Source organism: Dendropsophus ebraccatus, chromosome 2, assembly GCF_027789765.1.
Source record: "Dendropsophus ebraccatus isolate aDenEbr1 chromosome 2, aDenEbr1.pat, whole genome shotgun sequence".
In the NCBI taxonomy this organism is placed as follows: domain Eukaryota; kingdom Metazoa; phylum Chordata; class Amphibia; order Anura; family Hylidae; genus Dendropsophus; species Dendropsophus ebraccatus.
The window spans coordinates 26,304,604-26,321,171 of NC_091455.1; the positions used below are offsets into that span (position 1 = coordinate 26,304,604).

At 40.1% G+C, this 16,568-nt stretch overlaps 1 protein-coding gene across 1 annotated transcript in view; it reads left to right on the forward strand.

The window, feature by feature from the left end:
- Nucleotides 1–16,568, forward strand: part of CSMD3 (CUB and Sushi multiple domains 3) — a 467,563-nt gene that overhangs the window by 345,865 nt on the left and 105,130 nt on the right. The window contains exons 36-39 of the mRNA XM_069959625.1: nt 495–683; nt 812–958; nt 12,053–12,241; nt 16,159–16,344. Coding sequence (XP_069815726.1) covers nt 495–683; nt 812–958; nt 12,053–12,241; nt 16,159–16,344 — 711 coding nt within the window. The remainder of the gene's footprint in view (nt 1–494; nt 684–811; nt 959–12,052; nt 12,242–16,158; nt 16,345–16,568) is intronic.

A 16,568-nucleotide genomic window follows, 5' to 3' on the forward strand; every position in this document is an offset into this window, starting at 1 on the left:
CTGCTGATAGTTCCCCTTAAATTTCCCTCAATATGTGGATATAATTCTTTGCTATCCCCTTGCTTCCATCTATACTTACCCAGGTCCTCCTGATGTGCTTGTCCTATAAGATCGCTCATGGCCAATGTGAAACCTTACAGCGATTTACATGCACTTTACTATAAGGCATCGGTATAAACACCTTAGTAAATATCCCGCCCCCCACACACCTTCTATTGTTCAGCACGAATGCACAGCAGACCCATGTCATATCAAGCCACAATGCATTATAATGCCTATTATAAGTAAGCATGGCTGCAGAGCCATAAAAAAAATACTATTTTTAACTAAAAAGTTGCACGAGGTTACGTCTTATCCTGTAAATTTAAGTCGACTGAAGGTGAAAATCCTTCTCGGATTTATTATTATTCATTTCTAATAGAACTGTATAAGACAGCTGCAGGCTGAGATAAACCTTCCCTTTATGAAAACTGAATATTCACTGTCTTTTGCAGTGCTTTGCCCAGCCAATGAAATCCGCCTGGACTCGACAGGTATCATACTAAGTCCTGGATATCCTGACAGCTACCCAAACCTTCAGATGTGCGCGTGGAGCATTAGTGTGGAAAAGGGATACAATATAACCTTAATCTTCGAATTCTTTCATACTGAAAAGGAGTTTGACGTGCTGGAAGCCTTTGACGGTAATGAAACATTATGTCATTGACTATAATTTGATGCTTTTGTTCTTTTGATGACATTTTGTACAATGCACTTGTCTTTTCCTCGGGATGTTTCACATGTGCTAATCTGCAAATTTCATTTGGAACAGGACCAAACAGCCACTATCCACTGCTGATTTCCTTAAGTGGGGATTATTCCTCGAGTTTTAATATAACCAGCAGTGGTCATGAAGTTTTTTTACGGTGGTCAGCAGATCACGGGACCAACAAGAGAGGATACAGAATCCGATACATAGGTAGGATTTAATTTTAGTTATTATTTTTCATGATGTCTTTAATTATTTTAGTTTTTTTTTTTTTTTTTGCTTTTATTTATTATAGTCGTGCTGTAGTATTATACTTATTTAATGTGATCACATCTAATAATCTCAGTGATTGTATTGATCGATGTCATCCAAGGAAGGTTGCAGAAAATATAAGGGTCACTTTAAATCACTTTAAAACTTTAAGTCTTTTGGTTGGTGTGAATACTTTTCTTCCTTTTGACTTGACTTTTCTTAAGTGATGATACATGCAGTAGGTAGGAACAGTGTTTTGTCCTTAAGGGAAGATTTACACTGTTCGATGGGAACGTTACTGTTCCCTCTAAGCTGAGCATTCTAGAATTTATAAAGTTAAAAAATGTCAATAAGCTTGAAAGGTATAGCTGCTATTTGTTTTTTTTAACCTTATTAGCATGTTAGTTTGTTTTTTAACTCTTCCTTTATCAGGGTATGTTCACACGATGGAGTTACATTGCGTCAATGCAATAAAGGACGGCTGGGCGGCAATTAAATAATGAATTGATGCAATGATGTGATGCAGTAAAGCAATGAAATGATCAATGACTGCAATTAATTGATGCATTCACATAGCTTTTTTATTGCTTTACTGCATGTGTGAACACAGCCTAAGAGTTCAAAGCTTAGAAGGAGCACTGGGTAACATGTCTATTAAGGTGGATTTTCATAAAGCTAAAGGTAATCGTCTTTTAATTGTACAACATACTGGCTCAGATGCTCCAGCAATGATGCCATACTGGCATGTGACCACTGTAGCCACTCACTGGCCTCATTCACCTCTGTTTTTCTACTCTTGGATCACCCTTTTAATCTGTGCCTGAATCTTGCACTTAAATGTTGCCTTAATTTCCCCTTTGGTAAAGGAGGAGAGATCTAGGCTCGTGGGACTGGCAGAAGCCACTGGAGACCACCCCAGCGATTCAGTGATATTAGGTTTCTTTTAAGCCATGGGCGTCAAACTACAGTTTGTAGTTTTGTAATAGCTGGGTGGCCGTTACATTGACACCTGTGCTTTAAGCCATGACCCTTTGGCTGAAACTGTGATGGAAATAATGCCTTAAGACCATAATAAAGCCAGTGCACAGAAAAGTGTGCTAAAGTGCTGATATGTTTTTAAGTAAATCATCCTGTATGTTTCTTTTGCAGGCTCCTTGAGGCACATGATTATAATTATAATACATTTAAAGCGACCCGGTACCCCCAATCTGACCCCCCCCCCCCCCCTTCCAAACCGCTTGTATTTTCGGATAGCAGCTTTTAGTCCAAGATCTGTCCTGGGGTCCATTTGGCAGGTGATGCAATTGTTAAAAAACAACCTTTAAACTTGCAGCCCTGTGCCCAACGGCTGTGGCCTAGATTGTGTATGCATAAGGCTGGCACAACCTCTCCGTCCCTCCTCCCCGCCCTCCTCATCATTTGGAATGCCACAAGCAGATTGTTTCCTATTCCTCACCTGTGTCAGCATGGCACATGTGTTGGATTGTTAAGGCACCTATGCAGTGTTCAGACAGGCAAAAATGTTCTAGGGGCATTCCTAATGATGGGGAGGGTGGGGAGGAGGGACGGAGGGGGTGTGCCAGCCTAATGCATACACAATCTAGGCCATGGCCGTTTGACACTGGGCTACAAGTTTAAAAGTTGTTTTTTAGGACAATAACTGAATCACCTGCCGAACGGACTCCAGGACAGAGCTTGGAAATAAAAGCAGCTATCCGAAGGTACAAGTGGTCTGGGGGGGGGGGGGGATTGGGGGTAGAGAGTCACTTTAAAGCGAATGTACCATCAGGTACATTGCTGTGCTATTTTTAGTTTATTGGATTAGCGCTGACGCCGTGCTTTTTTTTAATTGCCTCACGGTTCCTCCACTTGGCGACTGTCTTTTTGGAAGCACCGACCCACCCCCGAGCACTGGGGGTAGGCCGCCATCTTCCAGTGTGGTGATATCCCCTCCCCCTAATTCTAATGGAACCGCATCAAAGAGGGGAGGGAGTTTTGTCACACTGGGGGCCGGAGGGCCTACCCACAGTGCTCCGGAGTGGGCTGGTGCTCCCAGAAAGACTAAAGAAGAGCATGGGAATTGTGAGGCAATTAAAAAAAATGACCGCACCACCAATGCTACATTTGCCTTGAAGGGAAATTTTGAGCGGGTTAGAAGCATCTAACCTGCTGATACTGTATGTCCCTATAGCACAGGGGGCGCTTAGGATGAAAGTTAGTTACTCACAATTATCCTCTGTCCCATTTAGTTTGGTGCACTAAGGGTGGGACTACCACTCTCATTGAACCACCCTGTCCCTTTTAATGAATATTCATCCAGTGATAGTGAAGCAGTGATGGGTGTCGAATGAATATTCATTAGGAGGAGAAGGCCAAGCAGGTGAATGAGAGTAGTTGTCCTGCAAAAATGGCATCTTTTTCGCCCTATGAACTATAGGGACATATCAGCAGGCTAGATTCTGCTGAAAGTTTTCCTTTAGTTTATAGAAATTTTTATAATTTTTATACATTTTTTTTTTTTAACTTTATTTTTTCTTTTTCCCATAACTAACAGTTAGCAGTTAATGTTTCTTCATACACCTCTGCAGCAGTGTACGTCAGAGGCTTCTGTGCGCTGAATACATCTCATTGTATACCTTCAATGTAAAGACGTCTAATATGTACAGACAGCGTTCGCCCCCACCGCTATCACGCAGCTGCAGCTAACGTATTTTATCAATGAGAACAGCTCCGAAAATGTTTTCTGCAAAATTATTAATAGCTTCCATCGAGCCAACATATGCTGACGTTCTGCTCTTAATGAATCCAAGGCCACTGTGGGCGCTGTATGATTGCCATCACATATGGTAGTCTGGATGGAGAGTTAATATGGTAACTAACATTTATGTTAATATGCAAGTTAAGATTTACCCATGGGCTATACCCAACACTATAAAAAGAGTCTATAATTATAATCTGGTTTCCTTCTATATACTTAGCTCTTCGCGTTGCCCGTAGAATCCAAAATAACCTAAAACACTCGTAGGCATCTGGAAAAAGTCACATGCATTAAGCGTTCCTATGATGAGATATTCTCATGTGCCAAGGGATAATGGATGGAAATAAGAACCAAACAATTGTAAATAAACACACACAGACGTAAATGAACTCCAATCTATGCTAATGAATTCAGTCAGTATAGACGTAGTGTACATGTGTACACTGGTTACAGAAAATTACTCAATTCATGGCGGATGTAAAGTTAGTAATTATCGGTAATTACCACTTACCATATTTTCTACAGAACCACTCAGAATTGTTTGGAAAGGCAGCCAGCGGGAAGCCCGATATATAAATGTAGATTATTAGCTTGTTTAATAGTGTGGGAGATAGGAGGACTTTTCTAAAGACATAACCAAAAGTTATTTGAAGGTGAAAACATATTAAGAGGATAGTTTTTTTTTTTGTTTTTTGTTTTTTAGTCTTTTAGTTCTTTTATTTTTATTGAAATGGTTGTCTGGTTTCTAAAATCTATTTGCTAAAAAAACAAAACAAAAAAAAAACTATTAACCCCTTTATCTCAGCCATATGGCCATGTATGTTTCTAATGCCGATGCCCCGTGCAGTAGAAACGTAGTACACATTAGTGTCAGGAGTTGGGGAAAATGACAGGCAGCCATGATGAAGAAGCTGCCGCCATTTACCCTTCAAACACCATGACCTATAACTAGGGATGGTCCGAACCTGTTTCGGTTCGGGTTCATACGAACCCGAACTCTCTGCAATGATTCCCGCTGTCTGCCCACTCCGTGGAGAGGGTGGATACAGCGGGAGGACCGCCTGGAAAACTGGGATACAGCCATAGCCATAGGCTGTATTCCAGTTTTCCAGGCGGTCCTCCCATTGTATCCACCTGCTGCACGGAGCGGGCAGACAGCGGGAATCTGATGCCGAGCATTCGGGTTCATACGAACCCGAACCTCGGACCATCCCTACCTATAACCATCGGGGTATTAAAGAGAGTCATTGACGGGAGATGTACCAGTTACTGACTGATCAGGGCGTGACCAATCAGGTTTCTTGACAGGGGGAGGAGTAATACTTATTTCCGTCCTGTTGTATTGGCAATGTACATGTAGAGTCTGCCTCAGGCAGACTTTATGAGGATAATAGAGTAAGCGTATTTGACTTTGTAGCGTGCAGAATTGTCCGACCTATCAAAATATAACAAAAATGTTTCACAGTTCTTTTTCTTTATTTCATATCAACTGGTGTCAGAAAGTTATAGATTTGTATTTTACTTCTATTTAAAAATCTGAAGCTTTCCAGTACTTATCATCTACTGTATGTCCAGTAGGAAGTGGTGTATTTTTTCCAGTCTTACATAGTGCTCTCTGCTGCCACCTCTGTCCATATCAGTAACTGTCCAAAGCAGTAGCATAGAAAACCTCTCCTGCTCTGAACAGTTCCTGTCATGGATAGAGATGGCAGCAGAGAGCACTGTGTCAGACTGGAAAGAATACACCACTTCCTTCAGGACATGCAACAGCCGATAAGTACTGGAAGAGTTGAGATTTTTAAATAGAAGTAAATCAAAATATAAAGTACAAAACAGTACAACTCTACATAACTTTCTAACACGAACTGATTTCAAAGATTTTTTCTTCGTCGGAGTTGCCCTTTAAAAGAGACACAAGCTGACAACACGTATTGTACTGTTTATGGAAGAAAATAGCTATGTTTTTCCAATCCCGAATAACCCCTTTAATTTTTCTCACTATGATCAATAGAGTACAGTTAATAACTTTTGTCAAATAATGCTAGGCGCCAACCAGTATTGTTTTTGAAGATGTGAGTACCAACCAAAATTTTTTTTTTTTTTTTTTTAAATTTTTTTATTAGTTAAACCGATGAAGAGAAAGACAAATAACTAGATTAATCAAATAGAAGCCTTGAGAACTTGGGTACAAAATTGGCCCTATTGGTTGTCATCCAACTTTAAGAAACTGATATAACTAAGAAACAAAACAGATTTTTTTGACAAATTGAAAGGAGAGAAAAAGATATAAAAAACAAAACTATATTTTCTGCGATACTTTATATGCATTAGTGCAGGATCATTAATCTTGTTCTTCTTTTGATTACACATTGTTGTTCTTCATAACTTTATGGGTTCCCCACAAGCAGATTAAAAATTTTTTATACTTTCTTGCGTTTGATTACTTCTGTCCCTCATGGGGTTCCATTCTTACACTGTAGTTTCTTGAGAATCTGTTATTATCTTTGTTCTCAAACTATCGATGTCTGAGAAAAATTATTATTATTATTATTATTATTATTTTTTTTTTTTTTTTTCTTTGAATGGATAACATTTTTAATGCCTGCCCTATTATAGATTATCTTCACATACAATGAAGGAAATTAAATAGCAGTCTAAGTATTTGGGGGTAGAAATTTCTAGCACTATAATGCTTACTCTATAGACATAACCTAGGTGGTATTGAGTGAGCATGCTTGTTGCTTGGTATACAAAAAAGTTGAAAGGTTTCTGAGCAGTTCATTTCCACAACCTTAAACCTATTGGGGGGAATTATACTTACCACTCCAGTCTTCTGTGTTCATTATCACTGTTCAGCCAAGAAGCAGTTGCAGCTGTGTCCTACCTAAGCTGCTGATTGGTTGAGTGGAGACTTTGCTTAGCCAATCAGTAGCTGCCACAATTTTCATCCTCAGCCACTGATTGGCTGAGTGGCGATAGTAAATACAGAAGATAGAAAACCGGAATAGTATAATTACTCCACACATGGGGCAAATCTAGCCCCCAGGGGGTTAACTTGACCTTCTGAGAGCAAGAATGTCAAATTGTAAAATTTCAGGTGAACCAGGTACCCTCCACTCTGCCGAACAGGGGGCACCTGGTTGAATGATCGAGTCGCCCATTGTTTTTAATAGAGTTTGTTACTCGAGTCAAGCACTCAAGCTTAAAAAAATGCTTCACTCAAGTTACGAGCATTTAAGTATTTTAGTGCTCCCTCAACACTAGTATTTTTCTATTTCTTTATGTTTAGTTTTTTCTACTTGTAAGAGCCTGCAGACAAAAGAACAAATGGGCGCTATATGTGCAGGATTATCCAAGGATGAGAGGTGCAGGAAAGATGCATTGAAATACACACTTGGAAGGTCGTACTGTAAGCACAACACTAAGAACAGCATCTGCTTTAAAGTGATGGTTGCTTTCCAACTTCTGATGTCTCATTGTAGGGCTCGTTAGCAATAGGTAGCAGATAAACTAAAAATAGTCCCAGTTCTATTCCCTGAATGAAGACTGGGTTACCGCTACCAAATTTTGAAGAGGATGAACCTGGACAATGAACCTCCGCAATGATTACCGCTGTCTGCCCGCTCCGTGCAGCGGGCGGATCCAGCGGGAGGAACGCCTGGAAAAACTGGGATACAGCCATAGCCATAGGTTGTATCCTAGTTTACCAGGCGGTCCTCACGCTGTATCTGCACGGAGCGGGCAGACAGTGGGAATCCGATGCCAAGCGTTCGGGTTCAGCCGAACCCGAACCTCGGCGGGTTCGGACCATCCCTACTTGGGAGTACTACTTTTTATTAGAGCAATGTTTTTTGAGGGCACAATTGTTCCCTTCATCAAGCACCCTGAGGAAGGGAGCAGTTGTTTCCCTGAAACGTGTTACACTGGGAGTTTCACCATTTTTTTTTTTTTTTTTATTATTGTAATGGTTAGCAAAGTTACTCAGATACACCCAGATATGTTACTAGTGTAAAGAGGAGACACTAACTCAAACTAAGAAACCAGGTTGTAGAACAGTGCCATAGCGAACAACCTATTTTTGTGTGGGTTAGAGTGTTGTCTTCTCTCTAAAAGAATTGTGGTCCACCACACCACATCGGTTTCCACCACCAACAATTTCATCCCAGCGACCACCTTCTAAATACAAATGACCACAATGTCTTATTGGTGCTTGGTTTGATCTATATGGGCGGGTTCACACTTCGGAATTATCGCGGACAATGTCTGCGGAATTCCGTCAGCTGTCCGCCCTCACATCTGGGCGCCTTTCCACCGGCCCCATAGACACCATTCTATGGGCGGGCGTATTCCGCTATATGCTGAAAGAAGTGTCATTTCTTTTAGCAGATCGCGGAATACGCCGGCCCATAGAATGGTGTCTATGGAGCCGGCTGAAAAGCACGTGCCCGTGCGGGCGGACAGCCAATGGAATTCCGCGGACATTGTCCGCGAGAATTCTGTAGTGTGAACCCGCCCTATTAGAGGAAGTTTGAATATAATAATTTATCTCAATGTCACTTTTTTATCGTGACTTCACAAGATGTGACATTTAAGGAATGCATGAAGAGTGACAGGTAAATGTCACTTTATAATAGAAAATTCTTTGCCATGACATCTACATAGTGGTGGTGGCCCTGAATCAGTACAGTTGATAAGATACTAAAAAGCCACGATGATTATAGACTAATTCCACTAATAAAAAGATGTTTGGTTTAGCAGATCCCTTGGGTGCCTTGAGCCTTACTACCTGTACGTAATTTAAGGGTCTGACATACCTGTAGTACAGTTTGTTCCATACAAACCTCTCCAGTGAAATGGAAGTTTCCATCTAAAAGAATCTCCTTCCTACAGTTATGAATATTACTGGAAATGCTATAAACAACGTGTTTTGAGATGAAACGTCCTATTTAGAGTGAATCGCTTATGTAAACGAATCAAAGTACTGCTCCACTTTTGCCGCTCCACCCTGGGTGCTAGGGAAAAGTTGGATCCAATTCTTGAAAACTGAGAGAAGTTTCCCAGGATTGGATCCTGCTTTTCCTGGGAAGAGTGGCAGGGAGCGGAGCAGCGCTGAAAGGCCGGCGGCTTGATGAGTGGAACGCTGATCAACCTATTCCACCGGACGATTATCGTTCAGATTATCGTTAAATCGTTCGAATATGAACGATAATCGTTCGGTTGAAATGCGATTAACGACCGAACGAGAAATTGTTGATTGCTTTATAAGACCTGGACCTATTTTTATCGTTGCTCATTCGCAAAACGTTCGCAAATCGTTCGCATTGAATAAGACATCGTTCGGTCGTTCGCAATAGAAACGAACGCAATAGCGAAGAAATAGCGAAGAGAAACAATCGCAATTACGATAATAAGTAACGATTATCGTTCCATGGAAATGACTGAAGGTTTTCAGGTCCTTCGCAATAGCGGTCGTTTGAGATCGTTAATCGTTAACGATTATGCAAATGATAATCATCCGGTGGAATAGGGCCCGAAGAGCTTTGCTTCCTTTAGATGAGCGATTGGCTCATCTTTAGTTCCTATTCTCATAGTACTGTTTAAGCCACCGGTCTCATGATATTAGTTGGGTAAGTGCCAATACTGCCCAGTGTTATCCTTGGCCCTGTCTAATCTGGCTATGTGGGTTTTAGTTTTTGGTTTTGAAAGTTTCTCTGGCTACTAAGACGTCTGCCTAGACAATTTACCGGTCAGTTATTTCCATCAGTCTGTATTGTTATGTGTTTGTCGTTGCACTTTATCTGAACACTATTACCTTCTGCAAGGCTATTACTTCCAGACATGTGACATGGTGACTTGCGGTTTGTTTTTTGCTGGTGACATTACATACACATTTGCAGGAATTTCTTACATGATTGCTGATTGATCCTATTGTTCTGCCCTACCACAAGTCCTAGGGGTATCTGAGTACTGGGAGCCTGTCAACACCATAATAACTAAAAAACAATTGTTATATTTACTGATATCCCCAAGAAATAAATGATCACCTTGATGGAATAGAAACCAGCCAAGCATAAGTATTATTGGCCATCTAACAGAGACCATTATATATTTTAAATGTAGTACATCTAAGCACTATTCTAAAAATGCAACAAATAATAAAGAAATACCAAATAATTTATAGAAATTGGTCTCATATATCACCATGAAATCTGAGAAATCATTGATTTGTGTCCCTTTAAATTATTTGATAATGTTTTCATTTCCTCAGTAAGGAAACTGTATATGAGGCGGACTATAATTTACCCTGTTTGATCCAGGTTGTACTAAATTTTCTTGTTACTTCTTCGTGTTATTTCCTTACCGCAGGTCTGTCACAACATTTCAGAAGATTGTGGTCTCCAAGGAGACCGCACTTTGTTATGCAAAAAGAAAAAAAAAGAAACTCTCAAAATCTCTTGCACTTCATGGTTCACTTGTAGAGACAAACTTCTACGTTAGGAAATGGTTCTCTTCTCTATATAATTGGATTAATCTCATGTGAATTGCAGCACAGATCCCGCACATCTGTTGTACCATCCTAATAACTAGACATCTGTAATAACAAGATGGGCGATTTCTTATGAGGATATACAGGGATACTAAAGTAGCATCAGAAAAAAATGTATAGACGTATAAATTTACGTATGGTTGTTTAACTACAAGAGATCTATTAATCCTAATTTGATAGGAAAAAAAATAAACTTGTCATTAGTGTGGGAACATTTTATAGGAAATATTTAGAGAGAAAGTGTTCTTGACAACAAGTACTTGATAAACGCCATAGAAACATAGATGATTGTCGTCAGAAAAAGCCCCCGGTCATTCTAGTCTGCCCTGTTAGTATTTCCTTTCTTATTATCTTAGGATAGATAGATTTATACACCAGGAAGGTTTACATTCTGTTATTGTAGATTTACCAACCACATCTGCTGGAAGTTCGTCCCAAGCATCTACTACTCTTTCAGTAAAGTAATATTTTCTCACTTTGCTTCTGATCTTTCCCCCAACTAACCTCTCACTGTGTCCTCTTGTTCTTAAGTTCATTTTTTTTTCCTAAAAACACTTCCTTCCTGAACCTTATTTTTTCCTTTAACATACTTAAAGGTTTTTTTTATCATGTTCCCCCTTTCCCTTCTTACCTCCAGACTATACAGATTCATATTCTTAAGTCTTTCCTGATATGGTTTATTCCTCACACCCTCCATCATTTTTGTAGCCCGTCTTTGGACCCGTTCTATTTTATCAATGTCCTTTTTTAGGTGAGGTCTCCAGAACTGCACACAGTATTCCAGATGTGATCTCACCAGAGCTCTATACAGTGGGATCACAATCTTCCTCTTCTAATTGGTTATATCTCTAGCTATACAGCCCAGCATACAATTATATTTACAGCCCAGCATACTATTATATATATACAGCCCAGCATGGGATTTGCTTTTCCTACCAACTGATTGCACCGGTGACTTATTTTAAGGCTGTCAGAAATCACTACCCCTAAATCCTTCTCTTCTGAATTCTTTGCCAACACAAAACATAGACTAACCAAGAGAATAGAGAATTTTTGTTTTGTTTAGTCCAGATCAAAACATAAATGGGTGATTCCTTTTTTATGAAGATGGTGTCTAAATAAAAACTTCAGCCTAGACTTAAACATATGGAAACCCAGCCTTATCCTTACAAGATCAGGATCGGGATTATAGCATTTCCTCATACAGATATTACTTGACAAATGCAAATATGTTTAACAATTTATTTCAACTCAGGGCAAGCTTCAACTCACTTGTAGTGTCTTTATAAAAACCAAGAGTGGAAATGTCAAAGAGAAAACTATAATGGGGAAATTTTTACCTTTTCCTGTGTTTTCAGCTCATTCCTGACTTTTTCTAAAAATACTGACCAATATCTAACCAAATGCTGACCTAAAATACTATGTGTATACACTCCGGCCGGGATTCCCTCAGCCTGCAGCACAATGTAAGTCCCGTAGTAATCACGGCTGTTGTTGCCGATTTTCAACAACGGCTGTGATTACTATGGAACTAACGTTGTGTGAACATAGCCTTAAAGTGGATGGATCTTTTCTCCTCCTTCAAGTCTATTAAAAAGCATCATAAGCATAACTTGACCTTATGTAAATATTTACAGTCATATCAGTCTTTCTGAATTGTATATTAAAAAAAAAAGAAAATTTGGGTCGTGTAGTTTTATGTCATATTTTTTTCCTCTTTAATAACTAAATCTTCTGATTTTTGCAGCTAACTATTGCAGCACTCCAGAGTCTCCTCCACATGGATTTATTGTAAGTCAGACAGGTGGACAACTAAACAGTATGGTTCGCTGGGCCTGTGATCGAGGATTTAGACTCATTGGAAAAAGCACGGCTGTCTGTAAGAGATCACCATATGGCTATTATACCTGGGATGCACCTGTTCCTGCATGCCAGGGTAAGTATCAGGTTATACTATCTATCTATCTATCTATCTCCTATCTATCTATCTATCTATCTCCTATCTATCTATCTATCTATCTATCTATCTATCTATCTATCTATCTATCTATCTATCTTTCTATTGACACAGTGTGTCTGTACAGTAGTGTAAAGATTTAAACTTATTAGGAGCTCCTGCCATAGTAATGAATCATGATGCTTGGAGTTCCATGATTCGGTTCCATAGCACATCTTCTGTACACAGACCCTAGCACATGTGAATGCCCCTTAATTCTTTATGATCTGACACAGTGCTCTCTGCTGCCACCTCTGTCCATGTCAGGAACTGTCCTGAGCTGGAGAGGTTTTCTATGGGTATTTACTGCTTCTCTGTACAGTTCCTGACATGGACAGAGGTGGCAGCAGAGAGCACTGTGTCAGACCGGAAAGAACTATACAACTTATACAAGTACTGGAAGGCTTTTTTTGTTTGTTTGTTTTAAATAAAATGAATTTACAAATCTGTATATTTTTCTGGCCTCAGTTGATTAGCAGTAATTTTTTTTTTCCTGTTCGGAGCACACATTTCCATGGCGAGCACACATTTCCATGTTCTTGTTCTAACACCATTCAGTCACTGACTTATATGTATCTCTTTGAGAGCACTCTCATACAGACATAGAAGGCATCTCATACAGATGCGTAGCAGACAGTGAATTCAGGTTTCTTCAAAAGCGCTGTATATTAGGGGTAGTCAAAAGTTTGGACACAGGAGCGGCACCTGAATGCCATGGAAACACGGAAATAATGCAGGAACATGATAAGTATACATGCAACCTTACTAGAGATGAGCGAACCTGGAGCATGCTCGAGTCGATCCGAACACAAACTTTCGGCATTTGATTAGCGGTGGCTGCTGAAGTTGGATAAAGCCCTAAGGCTATGTGGAAAACATGGATATAGTCATTGGTTGTATCCATGTTTTCCAGACAACTTTAGAGCTTTATCCAACTTCAGCAGCCCCAGCTAATCAAATGCCGATCGTTCGGGTTCGGATCGACTCGAACCCGAACCCGGTTCGCTCATCTCTAAACCTTACGTCTTAGTAAACTCAAGTAAAGAGGAAAGGGAGGGCACATCTGTACAATATGTAGAACTTTATGTTGATATATATAATTAGAGCTGATGCCACGACAAGTTTAGAAGCGAATGATGCCATGGTTAGAAGAGAATGATAGGGTCCATAACTGAACCATTGACTCATACCCTAACCAGTTCCTTTATGCTTTTGGAGCCATCATAGCAGCCTGCGTCAACATTACATTGATGAAATATAGAATGACATCCTGCCAATGGCTCCTAATAGGAAATTGCAGGAAATGTGATATTTCCCACAGGGCTGCAGGTGAAGATCGGCCGAATCGATAGAGACACAATGACTGATCATTGAAGTGACTCCAAACTGGAGGTTCACTACAACAATGGTCATTACTGTCAGGAAAGATGGAAGAACAATCCGCATCAATTATTAACCCTATCTCTGACATCCACATATACAGCCATTCATTAGAATTCTCCGATGTTGCTTCTAGTTTTACGGTACTCGCTCCTTCACGGCTCCTTATTCCTTCATTATAGGTATTAGGAACATTCTGCGCACAGTTTGCTTAGTTACAGTGACTGAGCTTATTACGCAGTTTAACGTACGAATTAAGATGTTAACAAGATAATGGGAATTACAATAGAATGCACGGGATCCGGCTCTGACATTTGCCGAGAAGCCTTTAAGAGATAATGCATTTAAGCCAATCAAATCCATTAAGAAGAACGCCGCTTGATAGACTCAACAAAGTTACGGGATATTGCTTGGTCAAGTTGCAAAAAGTACAAGACAGGAGCGGAGAAGCGGAAAAAAGGCTGGTTCAGCTTGGGAAGGAAAAGCCAGGGATCTATGAACTCTGTATAGATTTACAATATTGCTAATTTAAACACTCTACATTAATTTCTCTTATGCAGACATTACTTTATGAACCCATTCATGGAATTCTATCGAGACTAAATGGCTCCAAAGTTGATGTCAACTTAAAATTGAATTCACTTTGGATCATGAATATGTCCTTGAATGTTAAGAAGTAGGGTCTATGTTGTTGTACAGTGTACTCTGTATACGCCTCAGTAATCTCTTAAACTTATGGACCTCAACGTATGAAACTTTTACAAATACTGTTGTATACATAGCCCTTTACATACCAACAGACAGTCTTAAAGGGGTTTTCTAGCCATAATAGACTGATGATCAGATGGGCTAGCTCACCAGCCACTGATCAGCAGGGTGCCGAAACCCAATACACCCATTGGCAGGGTGCCTTCCCTACAGAGTGAAAGCAGTTGGTCTCTGTTCAATGTATAGTGGTGACAATGTGTAACAGAAGCTCAGCTCCTGGTCACTAAGTTGCCACCGCTGCACAGTGGACAGAGAAAAACTTTTTTCTTTACCAGAACTAAGCCAACTAATAAATAGAATAGAAAAATCAGCTTACCACCATATACATAATCCCTGGGAACAATGCGGAGTTCCATAAGTCCACATGGGACACCAATCAGGACAACTTTATAAAGCAGGAGTACTAATAAAAAGATATCCAGCTCCGAGGTCTATTAAAACAAGAATTTTATATTTTTCTTTATTAAAGGGGTACAGCAGATTTATTTATTTTTTATTTTTTTAAATCAACTGGCGTCTGAAAGTTTAACAGATTTGTAAATGACTTACAGCAAGAGTCAAACGTCTCAGAACATCCTTTTATTTAAGAAATGAAAAGGAAAATTACAGATCAGAATACTACAGGAAGCTAAAGGCTATTATTTAGATTATGTTTAGAACATGGCCGCCATCTTGGAAACATATTAGATCAAGGTCAACTTTTTTCCAATGGGAAGGTGGTCATGTAGCATATCAAAGAAGACTGGAAATGTCTGAGAGTTGCGATATTTCTTGTGCTTCAAAAGTTTTCATCACGCAAAGTTGCTTTGTGTTTAGCTTCAGCTCGGTGTAAAGCACCGCAGTCAACACAATGAGGGGGTGCATCATAGGGAATGTTCCCGATTGTTGTTGATGCAACTTTCTGTTGACTAAAAGTGTTCAGTCTGAATCTTAACGCTTACGTAGTCAATAGCTAACTGTGTTTAGGTCATTGAATTGAATGGGGCCTTTTCCGATATGAACACATACTGTGTACATCAACAGTCAATTTTCTTGTACACTGGAAAACTCATTGTGAACAGAGACTAGATAAGACTACAGTCCAAAAAATTATTGGAAGACATAGGGAAAAGGTTATCCAAAGTTTAGATGAATATATTAATTGGTTATTTTAAAGGGAAACTATCAGCAGGTTAGACTAATCTATCCTGCTTATAGCTACCTATAGCGCCCTGGACGCTGAGGAGGAGGGTATGTGTCTTACCTTCCTCCTCGATGCCGCTTCTGTGCTTTAAGTCCGTATAATCTTCAGCTGGGAGCACTGTTAGGAGCACTGCCCTGCCCCCACAGCATCATCCAGCCCGCCCACTCCATTGTTTATAGTTGAGCAGGCAGGATGGATGATGCTGTGGGGCGGGGCAGTGCTCCTGGTCAAAGAATACCCCGACTAACAGCGCAGGACAGGCGCCAGGGAGGAAAGGAAGAATGATGGAAGACACATACCTTCCTCCTCAGTGTCCCGGGCACTATAGGGGGCTATAAGCAGGTTAGATTTGTCTAACCTGCTGATAGTTCCTCTGTAATTAAACATCATCCATGAAATTTCCTGGAACAAATTTTACAATATCCAGTATTCCGTTATTGCATTGGATATGTTATATAATCACCGAGACTTCTACATATGATTGTATGTTCTTACTGCTGCTACTTTGTCTTTTCATTCCTCACAGCGATATCATGTGGGATTCCAAAGGCCCCGGTAAATGGAGGCATCTTGTCCACAGATTACCTAGTGGGTACAAGCGTTACTTACTTTTGCAATGATGGATTTAAGTTGTCATCCAAAGAGCTCACCCAAGCCGTATGCCAGCCAGATGGCACATGGAGCAATCATAACAAAACTCCGCGCTGTGTAGGTAAGTGACACCGGGAGCTCGATGCATAAGATTTTATACCTTCAATGTGTAAATGGGGGGAATTCCCATCATGTTTCATAAGTCTACTGCCAATGACAGACACATATGGCAATGTACACTTTTATTGTAGGCATTAAGAAGGTTTGTAGATGTTCTGTATTACATCTGTACAACCCTCCCTTTTGACTATCTGGTAAAGTGCAAGGGTCTGTTTGGGGGTTCAC